The sequence below is a fragment of the Fulmarus glacialis genome, unplaced genomic scaffold (genome assembly GCF_000690835.1).
Source record: "Fulmarus glacialis isolate BGI_N327 unplaced genomic scaffold, ASM69083v1 scaffold33124, whole genome shotgun sequence".
Classification (NCBI taxonomy): Eukaryota; Metazoa; Chordata; class Aves; order Procellariiformes; family Procellariidae; genus Fulmarus; species Fulmarus glacialis.
The window spans coordinates 1354-28032 of record NW_009209507.1 but is presented as its reverse complement, the minus strand read 5'-3'; the positions used below and the strand labels follow the sequence as shown (position 1 = coordinate 28032).

Here is a 26679-nt window from a genome sequence, read left to right as displayed (position 1 = left end):
ATGGGGGTACCTTTATTTGGGGATAGCAAGCCCTTCTATTTCCGGATCTGGAATGGACTAAGTCAGAAGTTGCAAGGCAAAAAATCCTGGGATAAACATCTGGATGAAATCTACTTACTCCAGCAGAAAAGGTACAGTGCATTTCAGCCTTCTTGTCTTCCCTTTCTTCTGCTGCTCTCTCCCTGTAGCTGATTCTCACTCTTTTCCCTTAGGCTTTTCTGCCAGTAGATAAACTTTAAACAACCCTGGAGCACTTTTCTCTATCAGATTTCTTCTTTCAAGTTGGAATGCTTCTGGAGTTCCAATCTTATCTGCTTTCACAGGTGGGTTTACTAGGTCGCAATTGAATTACCCTGAGCGCAGGACTTCAGTCACAAATTGATAATGTATACTCTTGTCTTTCCTGCTTCATTGGTAAAGCTCACAAGAAAATGCATGAGGGTTTTTCTGGTTTTTTAAATTATTATTAAGAGTGTATGTGACGTATATGCTGCAGTTGGCTGAAATGATGGCTTTTTTGCAAGGATTCTGCTTTCTGTCTGTCTAAAGGTTGCCCTTACTGTGGGATAGAGTGGACTTAATGTTGTTCCACATTCTGGTGGTCAGTCACTTCCTGGGTTGGACTGCTGTTTCTCACCCCCATGGCCTGGGTGTCAACATGTACAGTGACTCCTCTTAGACCTTAGTTATCAAGAAGATTGCCTGTGTCTTCACATGTAAATACTGAATCAAGGCTGTTTGTTACTGCTGTGCAGGGTTGCTCCCTCCACACACAGGAATGCAGGAGTATTCATGGAAATCCAGCTGAATCTGTTTTTCATTGTTCCTTGTCATTTCTGCATGCATAAAAACTGCAGTACTCAAATAACAAATTGCTTCCAGTCCCTTGTAAAATTTGTTTTTTCGTTCCTCACAAAACTCTGAACATCTCTGGGGACAAAAAGGTGGCTGTGTGGGACAAAATCTATCTAGCTATTTGCACATATGTATGTATACACACATACATGTATAGAAATAAGTAGGATAGTACCTTAGGAGGGACAAATGTACATATGAAAGAACTTACATATATCATCATCTAACTCCTGACCAAATAACAAAAGCCTGTTTTATTTTACTTCAGAGCAGTGGGACTTAAATACACTTAAAATGGAGGGACAGTGGAAATGATAGTGTCTCCATAGAATGCCGAAGTGTTAACATTTTTATATGTTCATGAAAAGCATCACAGGTAACTGAAAAGTAAGTTCTCAGCAGATTCTGTAATATCCAAATGAATGTGTGCAAAAGAAAAGTCTAAATATATTAATATTTTTATAATTACAACATTATCTTCACTTTTTTAAGTCATAGAGATGTGGAAGGGACCTCCGAAGGTCTCTATCTAACCTCCCGCTTGAAGCTGGACTGTTGCCAGCAATAAATCACATTGTTTTGGCTTTGTCTACCTCAGTCTTGAAAGTCTCCCAGGACAGAGATTCCACCATATATTTAGGTACCTGTTACAGTGTTATAGTAACCTCCTAGTGAAAAAGTTTTTTTCCTAATGTTCAACCTAAACCTCCAAAATCATCATGTGATGTTGTAGCCCCTTGTTTTACCATCTGCTGTTACCAAGGAGGGTTTGGCCCCTTCCTTTTCGTTGCTCCCTTTCACATAGGCTCCTATTAGATTGCCATTCAACCTTCTTTTTGCTTGGCAATCCTCATTAATCATGTGCTGCAAGCCCATAAACATCCTGGGTGTTGCTACTGATAGGGGAAAACAGAAAAACTGTTAGGCATATAAACCTTTCTTCATAAACTTCTCTTAGATCACTATAGTACAACCCCAGTGGTCCCCCAAACTAACATTTCTGTGTTTCTTTATAAGTCTGTGTAGCAACACACATGTAGTGCATATGATATCATTGTCTGTGAAATCAGAGTTGCATGGGGACAAAATTGTTCTCTTCCATTTTAGGTCTATATGTTTCCCACAGCTTTCAACTAACATAAATTAGCCTTCTGCTATTTGGTCAGAAATTACATGGTGTGAATATGTGGATACTCTTTTCCTAAAGAAGGACAGGACCGTTCCTCCCTTTTATTATCCTACTCTTTTCTTTCCTTTCTTGTCCCCAGAGATGCTCAGAGTTTGAGGAGAAAGAAAATGAACATTTTGCAGAGGACTGGAATCAGTTTTACTGCTTTCATATTCTTAATTACGTACAGATAGAAAAACACAACAGGAAAACCTTCTGTGGTGACTTGTGTATGGGAACTACTCTTATAAAACCTTTGCTTTGGTGGAAAAACTGTTGTAAGCCAAGAGGGCTTTTACTTCATCCTGTCATTTCGTTGTGTGGAATTGCAGTGTTGTGGCTTCAGCTTGAGTTCTTCTTAGTGTTAATGGTGCTGGAATACATACAGTAATAAGCAGCAATTAAATTCTATATTATCTTACTGAAAGCCAGTGGTAAATATGTTACTATTTAACTAGTATGCTCTGACTGCACACACAAAGTCTGCAAGAGAAGAACAATGGTTTTTCCTGTCCTACAACTGTTGATGACAATACCTGAAAGCTAACTGGTTTGGTAGTTCTCACCTTCACTGGAATTGCTGTTCATTCTCTTTCTTCATGTGTAATAGTTCTTTGAATCTTATTGGCCATTGATCTCAGCATTATCCATAGAGAAGGATTTCTTTGGCTTAATCCTGCACTGTATAACATTTCTCAAAGGGACATCCAAGTTCAGGAAATATGATACAATCTCCTAATATTAAAGAGGACTTTGAGTTTATTTTGCTTTACTCTGCTGGTTTCTTTCTGTTCAAGACTCTCCTTTTTAAACAGCCTGTAGCTCAGTGTGGAGTCCCAGCGACAGTGGTCATATCTCATATGTCCTTTCTAGAATTATCTTTGGAAGTAAACTCTGGGATCTACATAGCCTGGAGCATATGAACCTAAAAACTCAGGAGAGTTCATAATCATGGGGAACAAAGAGATAAACACTTAGGAAAATTCAGGCCTGATAGAGGTGAAGAGGAATCACATGCCTGTCAGAGTCTAATAGATCTTCCAGAAATTATGAGAGCCATTGCTTGATTTATTTTTTTTAGTCTGGCTTTCAGTGTAAGAGGTTCTAAGGAAATGTGAACAAAATCTACCTGACATGTAATTTTAGAAATTCCACCATATGAGAATTGGACTGTTCATAAAAAATAACTAATAAATTAGAGCAAGTGGGTACATGGATCCAGGACAATTATGTTATATTTTTCTTTCTTGCCTCTATAACTTTGATAAAATATTTATCTTCTGTGTGTCTCTTCTCTCTCACAGCTGCTGCTTAGGGATTAGTGGTATCACCTGGCCTTCGTGGGATGCTCTGAGGCTTAATTATTCTAATGACAATAAAACATTTGACTTGTGTGGTATATTTAAAAAAAAACCCACACAAAAACCAAAACAAAGCATTTTTACACATTAGTTAACTATAAAAATTTGTGCTATGAGAAATAATGCATTAGAGGTGCTTGGGACAATTTGCATAACTTGCAGAGGGCTATGGTCATTCCAAACATGTCGCAATAAAAACTTTATATTCCCTTTAGTTTCCAAATCTTTTTGTGGCTCTTTAATCTCACAGACATATTAGTGAAGTGTTTTGCTTACCCTGAAAACAAACACGGCACAAATAAAAAGTAGCTCAGCCTAATGCTATTAAAAAAATTGCTTAAGAGTTGTACAGGGACACAGAGAGCCTTCAGCTTCTAGACAAATTTTTCTCAAGCTGGTAACGAATGAGAGATGTCACCATAGTTCTGCTGTTCATTTGTCTAAACATTACTGAGTTTTCAGTGCACAAATTAACGTAGGACTCTCCTGTCTTAAAATCCACAATGCCTGTCGGTATTAATTGGTTCCTTTGCTCCCAAAGATGACAGTGAAATAAAGATGCCAGCTCCCGGTTCCACCACTTCATTTGCAATATGTTTCAGTAACAGTGCTTCTGAGTAGTCAAGATGCAAAGAACAGCCTGTTGGAAACTCTGCTGCTGCATGTAAAATAAAGTCAAAGGCATCACTGGCAGCCTTTCTGGTCTTTTCTTATGCTGTTACACCTTCATCCTAATTAATTTTTTGAGTCTAATAGTAGAAAACAAGCCTCCTTAATTTCACAAGTGTAAAGATCCTCCAGAACTCACATTTCCCCAACAATGCACAGACATACACACATCTGACCTCAGTGCCTAAGACATGGCTTAGGCTTATAAATGTAGGAAGATATTTGCCTTCTTAAACTTGGCTATAGGTTTCCTTGTGAAGAAGTAAACATGAAATTTGTGTTCTGAAAAAAAACCACCCCAAATTAAAAAGTTGTTAGAGAAAACTAATTAGACACAGGGTAAGGAACACAACCTAGAATAAAACTGCAAGAAAATTCCTATTGAAGAGGGTTGGAAGTTTTGATGCAAGATGAGATTATACTTCAGAGAACAAATTTGTTTTATGAATAACTCAGTGGTAATAAATAATAACTAACATCTCCTGAACTGTTAATCCAGTTCTAGCATGAGATTATTCTTAGGATGCTCTCAGGTGCAGAATTTGAAAAAGGAGATTAATGCAAGGAGATTGCCCTGCTGGAAGCGACTGAGCAAGATTTCTATTGTTTAGTGTGGTAGATAGCTAAATATCTGAAGGGATAAGACTTCCCTATCAGTTTCTTGTCTAGTAGCATCGGCAAGTAGTAGTAACCTGTTTAATTTATTTCCAGAGAAGCTCTGTTTACTGTCAGCTGAAGGGGCTTTGACATACATGCACAAGAGGTTCCAGTTAATTTTCTGAGTCTTGCTGTCAGTGCTGAAGAAATTTGCTGACCCTGTCCCTGCGCTGATTGTCCAAGCCCCTCTTATCTGTCTCCTTTTCACTTCATTCTATTACTTCCTAATTCATTCTTTAACATCTTGTCAGATGATTGCATTGATCCTCTTTCTGGCTGGTTAGCTTCCTCTGAGCGCTCCTCTGCTCTCCTGAAGTCTTGCATACATTTTTATGTAGTAGCAGAAGGACGGGAGAAGATGAGTCTCCTTTGGCAATTTCATGATGGAGTGTTGAGCATGGATATTCTGAGCAGCACAACAGGGAAAGAAAAGAAAGCTCAAATAATATCCTGCTGGTGAATTTACAGCTCAGTTAGAAAGAATTGCTTTAGACCCTCAGTAACTGACATAGCTATGGGGATAAAGCATGAAGCTAGGAGATGCCAAACTTAAACTAGAGCAAACATTAGGAAAATTCCATACAGTAAATGACTCAAGTAGTAGAATCTGAGAAGGGAAAAAAAGAGGAGAAAGAGATGCTCTGTTGCACCTGTGGTGAGCTCAGTCTTGAAAAAGAAGCTTCAGATTGGTTGTTGTCCAGACAGTTCACATATTTAACATATTTTCTTGTTTTAAAAGAATAACCCTATAAATCCAAATTCTTCTTTTTATGACAGATTTAAGACTTATGGACTTGTCCTTGCATTCTTTATCTTTTCATAAGTGTAATGAGCAGGATGCACTCCAAAAGAAGTGCTTAAGAAGCTGTAAATCCAAAAGGGTACATATTACCAGCAGAAAGTGCTTGTGAAATCCTTAACCTTGTTTAAAACTATTTTACATGACTCCTTCAGTCAGAATCTGACCTACATTCTATCTTCTCTATGTTTCACAATGGATTTTCGGGTGTTCCTGACTTTGTCCTCACCTGTATTGAAAAACAACTCACAGCTTCCTGAGCATATCATTGAATCATCTGTTAAGAAAAGTGACTGATAGTAATGCATGATCAAGGCTTAGTAAGTGCCTCAACACAGCTACATTCCTTAGCTCAGTAAGAACAAACTAGGAGCCCTTCCAGGTGGATACTGTTGTGGTTTTCATTGCCCATCAGAACTACTGGGTAGCTATGTAGCTGTGCTTATCCTAAACTGATCCTATAAGGCCATGTCAGTACTGCCTAGTGTTAAAGACCTAATTTAGCTGGCTAAATTAGGAGCTTAGTGTCCCTTGACTCCATAGCTGATGAAAAGAATGATTTAGAACTGGAGCGTAACTTAGATGTGCTGAATTATCTTCTCAGAGTGCCTAAATAGGTCTCTGCTGAATCATTCTCTGAAAGCCACCCTCTCCATCCAGTGACATAATGGCACTTTACGGAAACTAAGCATCTACTATAGGCAGCTCTGTTAAGAGACTAAGTTACAGATTTTACCTGCTGCTGCTTTGACACACAGGAACTAGAATTGTGAAATGTAAAATTCATGCTGTGTTTGATGGCTCAGAAAGAAAATTTATTAAATATGCTGAACTTAAAGAAATTAAAATGTTTTGAAGGTTCTAGAATCAGGTGATTTTGGTTTTTTATATTGGTGATTTTGGCTCACCTAATACTTGACATTTATATGCTCAGCACATTGCTGTAATATATTAAAAATGAGTTTATAATTTTAATGGTATGTTTTAAATGAGAGTAAAATGTTTCCTCAATCATGGGACAGAAAAATAAAGCATATGGTACAAACATGTAAGTTTGAAGCATCAGAGGCAGTGTGCCATGACATTTACCAACACTGCTGGTTCTTCACCAGCTTGCTGTTTGGCCTGGTATCTCTGGTTCTTTAAACCCGGTTGGAGGTTCCTACAATAAGTAGAAAAGTTTGACAATTTTGCCATAAATTTCTGAAAGCTGAGTATAGTAGTTACTAGGTGTCTCCCTCTTAGCAGGCTTGTAATTTAATTAATTGTTTACAAGGGCTTTGGAGAATTTTGTGAGAAATGTATTGTGTTTTTGTCCTCCTACATTGTCTCTTGCCCAATCCTTCCTCCTCTCTGAGGTCATTTGAGGGATAAAGACCTACCCAGTAAAGCATCAACATATTAATTGTAGCATTGTTTATACTATTGAAACCCCACCTCCTTCCCACTTCCTGCATCTGAAACTTACATTCTCCAGAAACACGGAATCTTTCTCAGCCAAAATAATGGCAGAGGCGGCAAGCTTGCTTCACTGATATTGAATCTTACAACTTTTGCTCAGAGTGCCTCTTTGTTTTGTTCCTATTTCTCTGATCCTAGATGCAATGTTTGCATCAAATCATCTTGTAATTAGCAACTAATGCAACGACACATGAGTAAGCTAAAGAAAGAATACTTCTCAAAGCAGCAAGGCTAAGAGTTTGAAGGACACATAAAGATACCTCAGAATGGCTCCCTCGTTTGTTCAGGATGGTTCTTTATGTTCTGAATGTTTTTATTTCTCCTCTGTTCTTCAGCGATTTTCCTAGTCTAGTTTCTAGTGACTTAGATAATGGGGTGCTGTTGGTGACAGGAAATGCTCCTTTTATGGAATGATAAATATAATGTTCAGTTATGGTTTTATTACTTGTAGCCCATGCCCACTAATTTACACTTGATGTAAATCAAATGATTCCTATTTGTCAATGTAATTCTGATACTTCTCTTTGTTTTGTTTTATCCCCCAAGTTCTCTCAAGTGTGTCAGTATCTTTCTGCTATAAAGGTGTGCAGAACTCACACATTTCAGGTGGATTAAATCCAGAGATAATGGCATATCAAATAATTTTTTTTTGCTTCAAGATTCTATTGTTCATAAAAGAATAATTTAAAGCAAGAAATATATATTTCTGTAAGCCACAGAATTTATGTTGCCTGTTTTCCTATGGTTTTATTGTTAAATTATCCTCTACGTAATAAGCACAAGTTCTGAGAAAACATTTTGTGCAATAGGCCATTTACATTCTGTCTCTCTCTTTCTATGATGTGGGTTTTCTTGTGGCTTATAATGGAGTTATATTCACAGATAATGTATTCTAACATCAGTGTTATCACTTAATGCAAAACACCTATTGCTTTATATAGTGTTTGCCCTATAAACTGTATCCCCAAAATCTTGTAACTAAATAATACCAGAATTCAAGGAAGAAATCTGGGACATCACAAGGAGAAAGCATTGAATATATCTCCAGGTGTATGGTTTGACTAATGTATTTGTCCCACATGCTTTTTGTGTGTGTGTGAGACTAACAACCAGTCTATTGGCGGTCGTTAGATTGCAGTAAAAGGACAGACTGGGCCTGGTAGGAAAATGAGGGCCGATGTTCTCCTTGTTCATATCAGCTTGAATTTGTCACTGTTCTACTGTGTTCCTTAGACTTATTCCACATCATGCATTACTACTTGACCTGAGCCATGCTAGATAATTAAGAACAAATTAAACATCTGTACTACAAGAAAGTAGAGGTGAGATAAAAGCAAATTTGCATTTGAACAGAGATCTAAAACTGAACTTATCCTATCTGGAGAGAGGAATCTCTTTCTATTTCATACTGAAAATTCATGAGACGTAGGGTGTTTCTTTGGTTTTGAGGGTCTTTCTTCCCCTTAAATCTTTAGCTCCTCAACTTGGACTGCTTAGAATTCTTTATTTGTATAAAAACAAAAATCAAAAAACCCCACCCCAAACCACTTTTTACGAATTAAAAGATAAATCTGAAAATATTCAAGGATAACAGAAATATTTTCCCCAAATTAGTAGATTTTATTCTATTTTTTGTGATTTTTGGGTGGCCAACTCATTATTTTGAACATTGGCAAAGCTTATTTGGACGCTGAGCAAACAGGCATTGCAGGTAACTCTTTGCACCCTCCCTTCAGGTACTTATACATATTGATAAGAACCGCCCGAGCCTTCTCTTCTCCAGGCTAAACAGTTCCAGCTCTCTCAGCCTTTCCTCATATGAGAGATGCTCCAGTCCCATAATTCCCATAATCATCTTTGTGGCCCTTCACTGAACTCTCTCCAGTAGCTCCGTATGTCCTAGATCCTAGAACTGGACACAGGACTCTAGGTATGGCCTTACCAGAGCTGAGTAGAGGGGGAGAATCATTTCCCTTGACCTGCTGTTTGCATCAAAGGACCCTGCTGTAGTGAAGTTTGGTGACTGTACTTGTAAATTCTTCACCAGTCCCAAGGATCTACTGAAATAACCCAAACCCTCATGGAAGACCCAAGGGTATTCTTCAGCTATAAGTGAACCGTTCAGTATGGAACTTGTTTGATTGCGTGCTCTTTCCGAGGACAGGCATACATTTCTGTTCTCAACAATTTCCTCAATTTCCTCAGCATCAGAGAAAAAAAAGTATAGCTAAGCTTTCAAATTTTTCCTCATAACTTTGTATGATAAGCAACTACATTTCAGAGCTCATTCTTTTAATTATACCATAGGAAGCATTGCTATGCCACAGGGGGAATTCTTGTTTGTACTTTTTCTTTTCCATCCATTATGGGAGCAATTCAGATGCCAACCCTTATTTAATTTATTGTGCTGTGTAAAAAAACTACTGGCTTTTTCTGGCTCCTAAGATAACTAGTCTACTGGCAGGAATGACCCATCATTCGCTATCTTCTCTGCCTCAAAATGTGGGCTATATAAACCAGAAACATTTTGGTTATTCGTTTCTCCTATCTTTCCCTTTGCTGCCACCATATGGTTAAGCGTCAGTAAGTCAAGAGATTATGAACAACCTGGGTTTTTAGAATGGCATTTGTCTGCTTTTGCCAGTTCTTTTTTTTTTTTGCATTCAAAAAATACCTCAGATGTTAGGTGTGCATTATCGATCTTTCAGCGAAAATGTTGAAGATACATACTGTCTCAAGGAAAGGCCGTGCTGGCTCTGGAGAGAGGCACCATGTGTTTGACTGTGTTTCTTATCAGCCACTTTTTCTTGACTACAGGATCTGGGAATCCCCACTCCTCCAGGCTGCCAAAGAGAACAACCTCCCAGCCATTAGGAAACTTCTCACTGATGGCACATGTGATATATATCAGAAAGGTAACTCGATTATTTGCGACAAACGGTGTTTTTGGGGAAGGCAAGAGCCTGCCACAACGAGTAGAGTAGCATGTTTGTTAGTTTGCTAAAACATTTGCATTAGTAGACTCAAACTACTTGACTTGCAAAGTAGACATACTACTGTATGTCAGCAGCTTTGCAACAAAGTGGGTTTTCTAACTTGGAGGGCTCATCAAACCCTAAAGGAATGGTGAAGATCAGAGGTTTACAGCTTGAACAGGCCTTTTTTCTAGAGGGACTGAGGGAGATGGTTTACTGTGGAAGGTGCTCAGTGGAAGGGCCGTGTGCTCATTCACTTCACGCCTAAGTCTGCTGTCACTTACAAACACCTGAAGTCTCTGTTCAGCTTTCAGATTTTGATGGGGTGAAGGACAGAGACTATGTAGTTATGTGGCTGTAACCGTGAGCATGAGCCGGCAGTGTGCCCAGGTGGCCAAGAAGGACAACGGCATCCTGGCTTCTATCAGAAATAGTGTGGCCAGCAGGAGTAAGGAGGTGATCGTGCCCCTGTACTCGGCACTTGTGAGGCCACACCTCGAATACTGTGTTCAGTTTTGGGCCCCTCACTACAAGAAGGACATTGAGGTGCTGGAGCATGTCCAGAGAAGGGCAACGAAGCTGGTGAAGGGTCTAGAGAACAAGTCTTATGAGGAGCGGCTGAGGGAACTGGGGCTGTTTAGCCTGGAGAAGAGGAGGCTGAGGGGAGACCTCATCGCGCTCTACAACTACCTGAAAGGAGGTTGTAACGAGGTGGGGGTTGGTCTCTTCTCCCAAGTAACAAGCGATAGGATGAGAGGAAATGGCCTCAAGTTGCGCCAAGGGAGGTTTAGACTGGACATTAGGAAAAACTTCTTTACTGAAAGATGGTCAGGCCTTGGAACAGGCTGCCCGGGGAAGTGGTTGAGTCCCCATTCCTGGAAGTATTTAAAAGACGTGTAGATGAGGCGCTTAGGGACATGGTTTAGTGGGCATGGTGGTGTTGGGTTAACGGTTGGACTTGATGATCTTAGAGGTCTTTTCCAACCTTAATGATTCTATGATAATATGATTCTATGTCATATTATGAGACAGCACCTGGCAGTACTCAAGGGAGGATCTAGCACTCCCATAATTCTCCACCCCAATAAAATAATTTCTGCTTTTGTCCCATATAGTTGAATGTCTAGATGACTCTCATGCTTCTCCTATTGTTTTTAGGTGCAGTGGGGGAGACCGCCCTTCATGTAGCTGCCTTGTATGATAATGTGGAGGCTGCAGTAACTCTGATGGAAGCAGCTCCAGAGCTTGTCAATGAGAGGATGACATCAGAGCTCTATGACGGTAACATCTCAGGGCATGAAGATGGGCAAGATTCTCTGCAGGGGGAGGGAGAAAGTACTACTTGTACATTTATGAAAGTGGCTTATACTGTTCCTGGTTCAATATATTGCTGAACTGTTACATAGCAAAACCAACATACAAATGGCTCCTCACCATTCATGGAAGGTGGAATTATATTTAACCCAGGTGCATACATGTGCAAACATGCAAATGCATAATTAACAAACCCTTAACCACAGGTGGGCCTGTTGGCTATAGTGGGATTGCAAGGATATGTACAGTTTGCTTTCTGCCATAGTCACGTGTGGCAAAGGGGACACCTACCTGATCTCCTCTGAAAGGAGAAAAAAAAGGTTTTTTGGCTGACAAAGAATAGGGATTGAAAGCAAATGTGGCCATTGCTTTTGAGTCTAGACTCTGAGACAGGTTTTTAAAGAATGGTTCTGATTAACTACACAGAAATGCCAGACAGAATCCTGAAACCACTAAAATAATAATGATGGGGGTTTAAAAATTCTAATACCTAGTTTGATGGATTAGAGCAAGTCTTCTTTGGAAGCTTTGTTTTGGCCTGGCCTTCATGTCCCGTGAAGGAAAGCATAATCCTTTCTGAGAGACACGAGCTTTCAGTATGCTTCCTGGAAGAGTGTGGCATGTCTTGTTTTTCCCCAGAAAAAATCTAGAAAGTGCATCCTGTCGGGTTTCTTGGCAGGTTGTAAAGTCAGTTTTTATGAATTCATAAAAGGTTTAAATAGCATGAGACCTCTGGAAAATCAGTAGTCCAACCTTCTGCACGCAACAGGGACAACTTCAAAGCTAAATCATATAGCCACTATGGATGCAGTTCAAAAAAACTTACATTTACCATGAGTGAAATGTGAACTGCAGCCTACTGATCAGCCTGAAGCTGCTTTCTTGGAAGGTGAGGTTTTATTTCTGTGTCTTCCAGGGCAGACAGCTCTCCACATTGCAGCAGTGAACCAGAACACCACTTTGGTGAAGGCTTTACTCAAGAGAGGGGCCAATGCCTGCACAGCACAGGCCACTGGATACTTCTTCAGGCGCCGCTCCCAGAATCTTCTCTATTTCGGTACAGCCTTATCTTCTCCCCTTGCTGCTATGGGAGGGAACCAGCAGAGTGATGAGGGAATATAAGGGAAGTTTGCTTTAGTCCCCATCTGAACTGGATAAGCAAAGGTTCCTGTCTCCAAGTGTCATCAGTCACACACTTTTTAGCAGAGAGTAAGACTCCATCTGAGTATGTAAATACTACATAAATATAAATGTATAAATCATACACATTTTATGTATTTGCATGTATACCAAAAATACATATTGCGTAAGAATTAAAATTTAATTTCTTCCTGGCAGCATATACTGCAACTTACTTGTCACACTTCTTATGAAGATAATCTGAAAAGAATACTTCTTCCTTTTAGTGTTGTATGGGGCAGGTCTTCTTTTACTTTCTGAGTAGGATGAGGAGTGGGGCAGGAAATTTACAGGTTACCTGAAGTAACACTTCCTTTCATAAACTCTGGCTTCATAGCATGGATAGCTTTCCCTCAGCGTGCTTCAACCTTTCCTGCCTCCTGGGGTCTTAATGTTGTTTCTCCCCATTCCTTTCTTTGCAGGAGAGCATGTTTTATCATTTGCTGCCTGTGTGGGAAATGAGGAAATTGTACAGTTGCTCATTGAAAATGGAGCTGACATTAGAGCCCAAGATTATCTGGGTAGGTGCTGTGGGGCTTAGTGAATTGTATACAGTGGATCTGGACACTTCAAATCAGACACTGTCATCTGTGCACGCACATATTTTTCTCTCATTACAAACAGCTGTGGGATGAGGGATGTGAGGAAAATGAAAGCTGCTGTTAATGGCATCAGTCAATTGCCAGTCTCTGCACAGGGCTGGGCTATTCCATATACTTTTTCTGGTCTGCTTCCTTCATAGGTAACACTGTTCTTCACATCCTGGTTCTCCAACCTAATAAGACATTTGCCTGCCACATGTACAGCCTGATACTTTCCTATGACAGGAACAAAGAGGGACCAGGATCACTTGAATTGATTCCTAACAATGAGGGGCTTACTCCATTCAAACTGGCTGGAGTTGAGGGCAACACTGTGGTGAGTTTAAGTGACACAGTTGCCTCCATACAAAAGAGGTTATTCAGAAACAGAGAACTTGAAATAACATCATCCAGACCAAGCGACTTTGTGCATGTTCTTAGTGGGTAGAAGATACATAACAAGTCCTTCTTTTTTTTTGCCAGAAGTCTCACGTAGGACCAGAAAACCTGTATAAGAAATTTCTTTATCTTAATGAAAGAAACGAGTGCTTAAAGAATAGATCTTTTGACCCAATTTTTGAAGCATTTGTGTTAAACAGGTATTAATAGAAAGATCCACTCCAAGTAATTTTTTAAAAGTTCTCACTGAAATTATTGTCTTTGTTGTCTAGATTTCATTACCCTACATGTGACACACAGGAAACTTCTTCAGGTATCCACAGCCATTTATTCACAGTCAAAACCTCAATATTTAATGTAAACTCTCATCCTTCCCCTTAACAAAAAGACAAAGATGGTTAGTGTTTCTTCTGTAGATTCACAAAGGACGGGATCATTTCCCTTGCTACACCTCTTTCCTGATAACTTGTAGAAGAGCATAAAAGAAATTTTTTTTCTAATCAACATATAATTCCATATGAAATCTATTGTCAAGGTGCATAACTGTGTCAAATAACTTTAGCAGTTTGATTAGAATTTAGAATAGAAATCACTCATCCTTTACCTCGAGCATGAGCTAATAATCAAATGGGATTCAGAAAAAGTTCTTCCACTTCTTAACCTGCTATAATTGTTCCTGAGAGATATGAAAACCACAACAACTACCAAGTTCAAGGAAGATACATTGTAATTAAGGGGTTTTAACAACTTCATTTGTTTTCATTGCAAATACACTATACACTGGAAAATTTTGATATCCTCCACACCCTTCTTTTCTCCTCAGATGTTTCAATACCTTATGCAGAAGCGGAAGTACAATCTCTGGTCCTTTGGCCCCTTGATCACTGTGCTCTATGATCTCACAGAGATTGACTCCTGGGCTGAAGATCAGTCCTTCCTTGAGCTCATTGTCTCAACCAAGAAGAGAGAGGTACTGTGGGCACCACATGCTTTCTATGTGCAGACCATGGTGATTATAAAGGAGAAGAATGACAAATTTGAAGGTTCACGCTCTTTTTTATATTATCCATAGAGCAAGGACTTTGTACCATGTGCTGCAGGGAATACATGAAATGTAGCAGCTTTTTAATGATCTGCTACATCTGATGCTTTACACACAGTTTCTCCTGAAGTGTGAAACTTGCAGATGATTGAAAGAACTTAGTGTGAGCAAGCTACAGGAAATGACATTGTGTGATTCAGTAAAGGGTTCTCTCTCTTTCACCAGGCTCAAAGATATCAGTAACAAGAAGCTCTAGAGTAGCTCTAGCAAGTAGCTTTCTATAACTGTGGTGCTGATTAATTCTCACAATGTCCCTGTGAGACATGACTATGTTCAGAAATCCTAAACTGGAATGCATTTTAAACCACTCATTATTATTCTTCTCTTCATTTAATGACATTTCTTGTCCAGGTTACAACTCAAAGTAGGCGAATTATCTCTGCTGTAGGCTCAAAAATTTGTAAAGGGATTACTTTATAAATAAAGTGATAGATAGCAGCGTGTAATGGTAAGCTTAGACAGATCTACTTAAGACTTTTAAGGTACACTACCCTATCAGTTGTAATCACCTTAAATAATCCTAATAGGATAGGAAAAAAATCAGAAGACACTTTAATTAGCACAATTCTACCCATCCTGTATTATTTCCATCTATCAACATTCTAGTCAAACTTCTCTAACAAAAGTTTCAGCTGCTAGAGAGCTTTGCACAATGTGGAGGAAGTCTATGAAACTCTCATTTGCTTTTATTTAAAATTCTCTAAATTTCTATGTGTGGTGATACATATGGAAATTCAGGGGAAAGAAGTCTATGTCAAAAAAATAGAACAACCTTAGAAGTTGTCCAGAAGACTAAACCATAATCCTAAAAAAAAGAAGAATATTGTGCCTCTGCCTTCTCCCAACACAAATAATGCAGGCAGATCCAAGATTCCTAATTTCAGAGGATGAGATGTCCCCAAATACCATGAGATATTATGAATTCTTTATTTTCCAGAATGCTCTTAAATATGAGTAATTGCAATTTTTGCATGCATAAATAGTAATTATTTTTTGTATTTGATATATGTTTGGTCCAAAATGTTTGCTGTCTCCTCTAGAAGAATGCAATTTGTCACCCCATCCTATCATACCCTCCCAGTCCAGTATTGGACTAGAGTAGCATCTTTAGGCCCCAACCAGAAGCAGGTTCCTCTTGTGTTAAGGGGGATACATACACAAATAGGTACTAATATACATTTTCTGACCCTTAAGTGGATGAAAAGTGGCAAAAATAGAAGGGAACTAAGCTACAGGAAGATTAGAGTAAGCTTCTAAACTTATATCATCCTTTTGAAATTGAAGTTTACTCTCCTGTGCAAAGAATTCTAGAATACTGACTTCTACACAAAACAGAACACCTAAGGCTATCTAGCTAGGTTCATTATCTCTCACTTCCTTTTGATCCTTTAGAATATTTCTTAGGCCATTCAAGAGTCATGTCCATTTACTGAAACAGGGATATTCCTTGCACTTTGCACAATCTGTCTTTGGCTGTCTTAGAGGAAACAGGGCAATGTAGCAAAAGAAGGAAAACATCTAGAGTACAGTAAGAAGTGTTCCTTTAACGTAACGCACTCATGCCACTTTGACTTATGTCTCCTTGCTTATTGCAGTGGTCCCCTAAACATTACAACAGGAAGCAGGTCTAGAAGCATTTAATAAAGTGTATGGGTCAAATTCATAAGCAAGGTGTAAACTACACTGTGTTTGTCCTACTTACGCTCTAAGCATCAGTCTTCTAGCAGAAGATGAAGGCTTGATATAGATGATTGAATTAAGTAGCACCCAAATAATAATGCAGAAACTTAAAATGTAATCTCTTTACAGAAGCCATGAAGCTTTAGACAAGTAGCAATCTCATTTGAAAAAATGTGATTGATTTTCTTGTCCTAAATCATCTGATACAAAAGATGTGTATTGCTATGCTAACAGAAATAGTCTGTTATCCTCAGTTCTATGTTCCCACACACAACAAAAACATTTCAAAGGTTTATCAGATAAATTTTAGTTGTTAGTCTTTTGTTTTACCCTCAAGATGCCATCAGAACTGAGCGTAATTTCCAATCAGTTATATATATGCCTTTGTTTCCCTTTTAAAGAAGAGGCCTTCTTGACATTTTGGCGCTCAGTTGGCAACCTCAGAAAGGATTCTTGGCAAAGTAGTTTATCGCTCATGTGAACCCTGCATATGTTCTGTGAGAACAGTCAAATAAATTCTTCCCTTTTTTATAGGTAGAGAAACTGCAAATGAAATAACACTGGCTGTCTTAAAGTAGCTGAATCCAACTGCTTTTGACTATCTCTGGAGTAGACCGAGGCCCTTGACCTACAAAACAAACTTTGATCCTTCATAAGCATACCAGCTATAGTACTGTTTCTAGACTTTCAGTATTTACATATTCTACTTACCTCAATAGAAATTACACTTCCATATAGGGAAGACAGATGAGGGACTAACAGGCTCACTCTTCAACTGTAGGAAACCATTACAATTATAGCTTCAGTTCAGCTATACTGATTTCTTCCAGATTGGGAATGGATCCTAAACAGTTATAATGAGACGACAGAAAAACACAAAAAGACTCCATGCTGATTTTCTGGGCTTGCAGGTGCCAATAAACAAAATATCTTTGTTTTACTTTCACTTTAACAGAAATATGGCTTATAACTGAATGCAAAATTTTGTTTTGAAAATACTTCAAGGCGATCCATTTATTTCCAAAGTAGAGATCTAACTCTTCAACTACTGCAGATCTTGGAGGCCATGATAACGTGAATCAGTATCATCCACCTACTTTGAAAATAACATTTGTTATTTCTGTAGAACATACTTCCTTGCAGTGGGACTTTATATAGTTTATGACCAAAAGAACTCAGTATGAAAAGACCTTAATATTCTCTCTTCCATTTCATTCATATCAGCATAGTGCTCACTATGGTGTTGAATACACCCCAATAGTGCATTACATACTAAAATTAACATTTTTCCCATGTGGCTCATTCTTTCTTCACAGACTAGTTTACTAAGCAGAACATCTAGTTTTGAGTGGACTTGAGAGTGATTACTTTTTTGCACACAATATTGTGTGTTCAGATTGGACAAATTATGCTAAAGAAGTGCACTTGGCCTAGATTCATCCCATCTAACTTTTATCACCAACTGAGGTGTTTAATTAAGGAATACAGATTCCCTAAGTTTTACATGTGGTTGATAGAGAAACGCAAGTAACTAAGTATCTCCAGAAAGCAATTTAGATCTTAGGTGAGCGGAATGGCAGTTTGTAGGACCCTATTGCCTACAAGGAGAGAAATCTTAGGATAACCACATCACTAATGAAGATACCTCCTTTAGGTGCCTAAAGTTATGTGATGGGGTTACTTGTAGTAGTGATACTCTAAGGACATAGATGAGGCAAATTTTGTAGGAAGAAGTAATGACATTTATTAGATAGTTCATGTGGCCACAATTTCATCTTGTACTAGGAAAACAGTTAAAAAGAATGGAGTGACATTGATCTTTCCAAGTTTTATAGTTGTCATCCCAGCAGCAAATCAATAGATTCACTCAGAAGCATAGATTAACAATGTTCAACAGAGGAAAAGACGTTGAATTCTTTTTTCCATATCATCTCACTGTATTTTCTTTGTTCTTTATATGCACGTGTGCAAATCAACTAGATCAAATACTTAAGAAAATTTCTGGATTCTTCCTATTAGTTTTTGAAATGGAATGGTATGATAGGAGAGGATTCTTCCCTCCAGTGCTCATAACTCCACTGCTCTTACTTTTTATAGAGCCTCTTTGTCACTTCTAAAACTATGGTCTCAACTTTTTTTGATGAAGCTTTCTTTTTGTATAGAATCCCTCAGCTACACAGTATGTATGGGGATATATGCAGATCTTTGACAGAAACACAACTGCAATTTATGCAGCAGCACTATTTTTCATATCTGGCAAGATGCTCACTGAAGCTTCTGTTTATTCCTGGAAATGTATGTAGTCTTCCAGATATATTTGAGCTGCACCACTGAGATTCTAAAAAGAAGGACCCAAATTTTGAATATGATATAAATAATCTAAAGGAAGCAAGTTGAAAGAGCCTGGTTTTTTTCACAGTATATCTCACTGCAGGTATACTGCAGTTTTTATCATCATAGCTGAATGGTGAAAACTTTTGAAAATCCAGTCCATTAACGGGCTGCATTCAGATAGAAATAAAGGAACTTTGGAAATCTTTCCAAAGATTTCCTGCTAAATTATGGTAATATCAGTGTCAGTTTTTCAAAAAGAGCTAATAATCTAAAGGACCTTTTGATACGTTTCCTAGAGATTAGGAGTTTCCACAAATGCAAGTGAAGTTGATAGAAATAGCTGTTGAAACCAACGTTAACTTATGTGTATAAATGCAGAACTCCAATTTGGAGAAAAAAATTAAGTGAATTTCACAAGGTTGCACAGAAACTTTTTTCTGTAGCTGAAAATAGGAACCAATTTACCTTATTTTCAATTCTATGTTCTAATAATGATGTATATTTTATGCAGAGGAGAGTATCTGTCTGCTGTAAAGTGCACTGTGCTGTCTTGCTTAACACAAAACGTTCTTCAAAATTGATTCCAGTTACAGTAAAAGACAATTCATGAATTGAAGTAGTTTTGTACATATTTGAATCCCTACAGTTCAGAGGATCTATAAACTTTCTGATACTGTAAAGTTAGCCCACCCCTAATATGTATATATCTTAATACAATAATAATTAGTTAATAATAATACCTTTTATTTTCTGTAACACATCCTCATATATTTGCATTCATGGACCTAGATCATAGGTCTGTCTCAAATGTTTATATGCTTACAGGCCTACACAGAAAACAAACTTATTCCACTATCATCTAACATGCTTCTCTTGCACTTCCCACTGTTACTCAAAAGCTGTTCTCTGCAGGATATATTTTTTTACCTTTTTTCAAAGCTCTTTACTGGCAAACTGAGCAAATCCAAACCCACTTGAGCATTCCATTTTTGCAAAATAAATTCAGCATCCTAATGCTCAATACAGTAGGTGAGTGTAGTTTTTTAACATTCTTCCAGGAAACAGTGTGAATGATGCTTATAAACAAATGTCCTTATGGCAATTAATTCCTTCTTTCTATCTTTCTCAGGCACGCCAGATCTTGGACCTAACACCTGTGAAGGAGCTGGTGAGCCTGAAGTGGAATATGTATGGTCGTCCCTATTTCTGTTTCCTGGCTTTATTCTATATACTCTACATGGTCTGCTTCACTATGTGCTGCGTCTACCGACCACTGAAACCCCGAATGGGCAACAAAACAAGCAGCAGAGACAATACAATCTATGTCCAGAAAATGCTGCAGGTACTGTGTGTATAGGAGTCAGAGCCCCATAGGCAGCATTGGGCAATTCTAATCTAACCTACTTAACCGGAAAGTCCAAGTCTTTCCCAGTTGCCAGCTATTGCATCTGTCCTCCTTCTCTCTTTCTGCCAGCTGACTTTTGTCAGTGAGGAACATGGGGTATGCTCTGTTCTCCGTTGCGGCGGCTGGGCTGGTTCCTGTGGCCTTGTCAGGCCTAGTCATGTTTATTTCACTAATAGTGGGCCTTCTTTTCCCCCATCCTCTTTTTTAATTTCCTTTCACTTCATTTAAAATTTAATTTTAATTTCCCTTCACTGCTTTTCTTTTTAATTTCAGGAATCATATATGACATATGAGGATGAGCTGAGGCTGGTGGGGGAGCTGATCACAGTCATTGGAGCTGTAGTAATTTTGATCCTTGAGGTAAGAGAAACAGTGAGTTATATAGTCTTGAGTTTAATCAAGACAGGTATTACTTACTAGACAAACAGGAGTTTGTGCTCAGAACTTGGTAGGGGTTGTTTGCTTAGTCTAAGTGCTTTGATATATGCCTATGGCAATAGACACTGTCAACAATATCTATTGGATGAAACAAAGATGGTGACAATGTACTAGTAAGACTCCAGGTGTGGAAGAAGCAATCAGAAGGACTGGCCACGCTATCAAATACTATCAGGGTAATACCACAGTTCCCATTAGCACCATCTGTGGGTCCAGCTGAATCCCAGCTGTTGCATGAGATTCTTAGAGATTCTTCACCCAGCATCCCTAACTACTCATACGTTTAGGAGTGCTGGCTGAACTGATTTTTGTGAGTATGGAGCAGTGGAGAACAGTGACTGTATGGGCCTGTAACAGGAGCCTTACTCAACCGGAGTTCTGAGGTGGACATGTTTAGGTGTTTTCCTTACCATGAACTCTCCAAAAAAAAAAACCCCCAAAGTTCTTTAAATTAAAACAAATACATCCACCACTTGATTTTATTATAATATGAAATAGAAGACTGAAACTTTTATATGAGAAAACTCAAATGACGATGTCAGGGTGAAGTGAAGTAAAATGGGGCTTGTAAACAGCTTTCTCTCTGCCTATGTATGTTCCAGAAGGACAGGTCTTTCTTCTTATGTTTGGTCAGGACTCTGGGTCTACACTACAATTAACACAGTGCGTCTGAATTATAACAAACTCCTTTGATTCCCCAAGAAGGTCTTTTTTGTCTTCACTTCTGAGGCTCAGCTGTTTGTCTGGTCTCGTCTCAGTAATCTATATGAATTTCAGGCTCACAACCCTGTGCTGCAACATCTCTCTGCCACATACCAAAGTCTCTCAATCTGCCCAAGCGTTCTTAGATTTTCCAGCGATCTCTGTCACATCCCAAGAGGGGCCCACATGACTCAATCATTCAGTTTTTAAAGTGATATAGAAATCAAACTGTGAACCAGCAAACAAAGCAGATGCTGCTGGCTCCAAGATCCTGTGAATATTGGTGGTTACCATGAAATTTAATAGTATAATGGAATCCATCTAAGTCCTAAAGTGAATAGGATGTCTCTCTTAGATCCCAGATATCCTTAGAGTTGGAGCAGCGAAATACTTTGGACAAACCATCCTAGGAGGGCCTTTTCACATAATTGTGTAAGTACACCACTTTTTAAGTCTAATAAATATATTGTCTTTCATTTTCCCCACTGCTGTCTTTTGCCAGATGAGTCACTTTCTCCATTCTTTTAGAGTATTCCTTCTCTTGATTTACTTCTCTTACTGGCTCAACTAATGTGTAGGAAACCAGGCGAGTGGACAGAGTTGGTAGTGCTGAGAGGTCTCTGCCTATGGGGCTGGTGGTGTGCCTGTCTCGGAATTTTTGAAAAGAAAGGAAAAAGGAGGGTAAGATTCCTTTACTGAACTTTTTTCACTGTCTCTTCTTCCTTTGCAGCATCACGTATGCTTGCATGATTCTAGTAACCATGGTGATGCGTCTCACCAGCACAACTGGTGAGGTGGTGCCCATGTCCTTTGCCCTAGTGCTAGGATGGTGCAATGTCATGTACTTCGCACGAGGCTTCCAGATGCTCGGACCCTTTACCATCATGATCCAGAAGGTATAAGACACAAACAAATATGGGCTTGTTACACACATCCTGATACCTGTTTGCAGATAGGGGGAACTGAAAGAGTACTTTTTGTCCCTCAGGATTAGCATTAATGTCAAATGGACAAGTTCTTGTCTGCATAGAGGGTTTGGGACTTTCACATTCTTTCTTTAGTGCAGACTCACGGTCTTATAATCTGGAAAATGGTTTACATAGGGTTGCATTGTGGCTTGGTTGGACAGTTGGGCCTTACGGTGGCTCTATCTTTGCTCTACAGATGATATTTGGAGATCTTATGCGCTTTTGCTGGCTCATGGCTGTGGTGATACTAGGCTTTGCATCAGGTGAGTCTACAAAAGGAAAACAGCATTACGTTACCCCTGCCAACTTCTTTATATGAATTAAGCGCGTGGGTTTTTACTTATTCTCAGGTTGCCCTTTGAGTTAGCTGGCAAATGTGGTGATGATGTATAGCTTCTATTTCTTTGAGAATGGTCACTTTACAGTACTGATTTCTGTTCTCATGAGTTTGGTTTTCAATTCTTGCTCTTTCTAGGGTAATAGAAATTAGGACAATCCAGACAATTCCACATATATGTAAGTCAAGGTTTAAAAACATACTGCATTTATGATACTTGTCTTTGGAAAATGAGATTAACACACATAGATTTATTATATCCTTGAAGAAGAAAAGATCACTATTTTGAGAACAAGTAAATAATCAAAGTAATTCTGTGTCATTTTATAATGGAGACCAGTGATTCTAGTCAGGCATTTGTCCTTATTATGCTGGGTACTGCACTAGCATAGAAACACATGCAACTCCTTCCCAGACCACTTTGTGTTGTCAGCATCTCTGATAGGACCCTGTTGTTCCTCTTGGAATGTGATTCCCATTGTTAAACTATCTGTCTCTTTTTTTCCTCATTGCTCTCCTCTAGCTTTTTACATCATCTTCCAGACGGAGAACCCTGAAAACCTTGGGCAGTTCTACAACTATCCCATGTCCTTGTTCACCACCTTTGAGCTGTTCCTCACTATCATTGATGGCCCTGCAAACTATGATGTGGACCTGCCCTTTATGTACAGTGTGGTATACTTTGCCTTTGCCATCATTGCCACCCTTCTTATGCTCAACTTGTTAATTGCCATGATGGGTGACACCCACTGGAGAGTGGCCCATGAGCAGGATGAGCTCTGGAGAGCCCAGGTAATCTAATTTAGGTAGTAGGGGGTTCGCTTTGAATAAAGAAAGGGAAAAGTTGTCCAGGGAAAACGTGCTAGACAGTGCAATTACTTACTCTGACATCCATGCTCTAAAAGAGGTACTTTAGAACCTTTCCCTGGCCTTCACTTTTCTCAGGGGCTAATACAATAAGCCATGTCCTTTTAATTCTGTTTTATAGTTTCTGTACATCAACCACCAAATGTCTTTCATCCTTTCTATGAGTCTGAGGTGTCTAAGTGCAAGACTGCTCTTCTGCACAACTTCCCATGTGAAACTCTCTTCCAGTATATCTTTGCCCTGCGGGTATTCCTACCTTATTTCAAACAGCAGCTAGAAGCCCATGCAGCCTTTCTTGTCCATCCTGTGTCTCCCTATTATTTGTTCCTTACACATGGAATCTCTTGTTAAATAGAATTAAAGTTACATCTTTTTTTACAAATCACATTTCTCTGTAACTGAAAGTTAAATTATAATTATAGGGATTGACTGAGGGGAGATAGAATGCAAGGTAATGATTACAATTAGGTCAGTAACGTCTTTAGATCCATTAAAAGAAGTTGGCCTGATTCTCTTGCTCAAAAGGCAAAAAAATTCAGCCAGATCAGTTATATAGCTGCTCAACAGGAAACTGATTTCCTAGTGTTTTTCTGTAAGAAAGCAATAAGTGAAATGGTTAAACGTAGTTGTGTGGCCACATTGGTAAGTTCTGATGATAGTTAATGCAGATATAAATACTGTCCTCTTTTCTAGCTTGCAAATTAATTACCCTATTCATTGCCATTAGGTATAAAAGGAAAGAAATTTAACAGTGTTTTAAGAGCACCATTGCTTCCTCAAAACATGGCACAGTTAGGACTAAAATAGTGAATTGCCCTATAATAAATGGAGTATTGACTCTATGATTTTTCTTCATTACATATGGAGCTGTAATGAAGTACAGTAATGGGTCAGTACTCATGAAACTGATAATTTTGAGAAAGAGTGATTTTTTTCCTAATTCATCCGAGTTCTTTCTTTTTTTTTGGTACTAAAGGTTGTCGCTACTACTGTCATGCTGGAGCGGAAACTGCCGCGGTGTCTCTGGCCTCGCTCTGGAATCTGTGGGCGGGAGTATGGGCTAGGAGACCGATGGTATCTCAGGTGAGTTCTCTTCTAGTGTGTGCACGTAAGGATCCCAGAAGAAGAGTCCAATGAATGGATGTTGATAAAAAGCTTTCCAGTGGCCTGGGGAGAAGTGTTTGGAGTCCTTCCCTTCCAGAATAAAGACCCCAATCTGTTTTCTGTCAGTGATTGATAGACAAGCATTGTTGCCCTCAGAAAGCTCTGCTGTGCAATTCCTTGTGAAATCAGCTGATGCTTTCTTATCCAGTAGTTACAGGAGGCAGACCCCATAAATTACATGGGTGATAAGGCCTGAATTTTTCTTTCAAACTTCTTACAATGAGTATCACAAAGCTTCACAGCTGTGCTTGGTTGGCTGTCCCTATCTATTAGATGCATGAAATGGCAGAGGCAGAATCAATAAATTAGGCATTCAGCAGCAATGAACTGCACTACAAATTATTCAAAAACAGAACAGGATAATTAAAGGCAAGATTTCTTTCTGGTGTGAACCTAGTAACTATATTATACTTCGCAAATACTGCATCAAGTGGCAAAGTCTTAAGTCCAGGATTTCAGTTTAGGCATTGAAATAACAAACAAACTATCTGTAGTCTAGATAATACTGGTTTCCTCATTATTTCTGAGTTTAATCAATATTTATACCAGGGTGAGAAAAGATTAAACTTTGTTTGGCCATGTGCCTTTTCTAACTGGGTCACCTTTTGCTGATAAAGCCAGAAGGGGGAGTGGTGGCTGTATGAAATAGGACTTTCTGCAGGTTTTAGCAGAGAAGTGAACCTTGTGGATTTTCAGGTTTGCTGGGCAGTACAAGCAGACCTAAAATGGTACCAATATGCAACATCTTCAGTCCAAGGTGCAGAATACAACTTTGCAAGAGCAATATCCCAGCAACAATTCTTCATTGGATGCTATGAGAAAAGAGTGTTGGTGTGATCTAGTTCTTCAAATTACATGTATGTTCATTGTATATAGTGTGGGATAGTACTTCAGAAGACAAGTTACAAGTAATGTACAGAAGGGTTGGTGGAAGCGGAGCAGTTAAATAAAAGTTCAGCAAAAGATAAGTGACATCCTGAGGCTAGCAACCATGGAGTATCAGAGGAGGAAAGACAAGAACAAAGGAAATGCATGAATATACACGCATATACAAAGGATTTGGAACTGGAGTCTGGTGGGGTAGGTCTGCCAATAGCTTACAGCTGGCAAAATGGAAAGGGCAAATCATGACTGGGAAACGAGTTAAAGCACAGGAAACCACGGGCAGATAAGGATACTGAAGTCAATGACGGGGATGCAAGTCTAGGAGATAATTGTGTGCTGGCAGCTGCTAGCACCACGCCTATAATCAGTCTCCTGTTTCTGTGTAGATTTTCTGGAATGTCTGGGTCAGTAGGCATATTTTTGGGAGGGGCTTGCTTCTTGTGGCTGCTTGGTTTTGTTGATAAACTGGCATGTTTCTACTTCATTCATGTTTTTTAATCCTCTTACAGAGTTGAGGACAGGGTTGATCCCAACAAACACAAGATGATAAGGTACACAGAAGCATTTAAGGCTCAGGATAGGGATACCAATGACAAAGGTTTGGAAAAGCTGGAAATCAATAGGAACATCCTGTACAAGAAGGAACTGTCTGCTCTGTCATTGTCACGGAGCACATCCAGGACTAGTTCTCACCGTGGCTGGGAGATCCTGAGGCACAACACCTTCCACCAACTTCACGGAGAGGTTGGTCATGCCGTGGAAGAGGAGGTCTATGATGTCTAAGAAGCCTCTTTTTTTACTCCACAACACGGATCACTTTTGCCATAACAGTAGTCTTCTCCAACTGCTCATACACACTCCAGCATGTTACACACATTCATCAGCCTTGAAGAACTCTCATGGTGAACAGTTCATGGCATCTATGCTATGATATATGAATCCAGTCTTTTCCCTCCTACTTTTAAGTGTCCCTGCTGCTGCACTGATACTTGCACCAAGCTGGTGGGCTTCTCTGTGGCGGTTTGTTATGCTTTGTGATGCCCTACAGAAATGAGCAAAAGAAGCCAGCAATTGGATTTCATCCATTTACGAAGAAGTGATCAGTAAGCCCTCTCCTAGACATACAGTATAATCTCTCCCTCCAGTTTCACAAAATCCCAATGCTCTCATAGCAAAGAGAGCTGACTGAACTTCTGTTTTATGATTTGGTACAGTACTGAAAAAAACCCCTGTAACTAAGCTCAGGAATGAAGGTAGTTGCTGACACTGTGATGGTTAAAAGGACTGTAACTACTCAGCTGGCATTCAGGGCCTGGCAGATTTTGTCCTCTGAAGAAAGGCAGTCTCTATTAGCTGCATTTTCAACATTGCTATTTCGG

General features: G+C 39.1%; 1 protein-coding gene across 1 annotated transcript; it reads left to right on the top strand.

Moving 5' to 3' along the window:
• On the top strand, positions 1–26083 carry LOC104076112 (transient receptor potential cation channel subfamily V member 6-like). Its single transcript, XM_009576854.1, has 15 exons — positions 1–131; positions 9788–9885; positions 11104–11226; positions 12176–12316; positions 12861–12959; positions 13181–13356; positions 14242–14388; positions 19664–19876; positions 20213–20299; positions 21435–21511; positions 21810–21975; positions 22244–22310; positions 22908–23176; positions 24228–24334; positions 25810–26083. The coding sequence occupies exons 1-15, from the start codon at positions 1–3 to the stop codon at positions 26081–26083; spliced, it is 2175 nt and encodes a 724-aa protein (XP_009575149.1).
• The last annotated feature ends 596 nt before the right edge of the window (positions 26084–26679 follow it).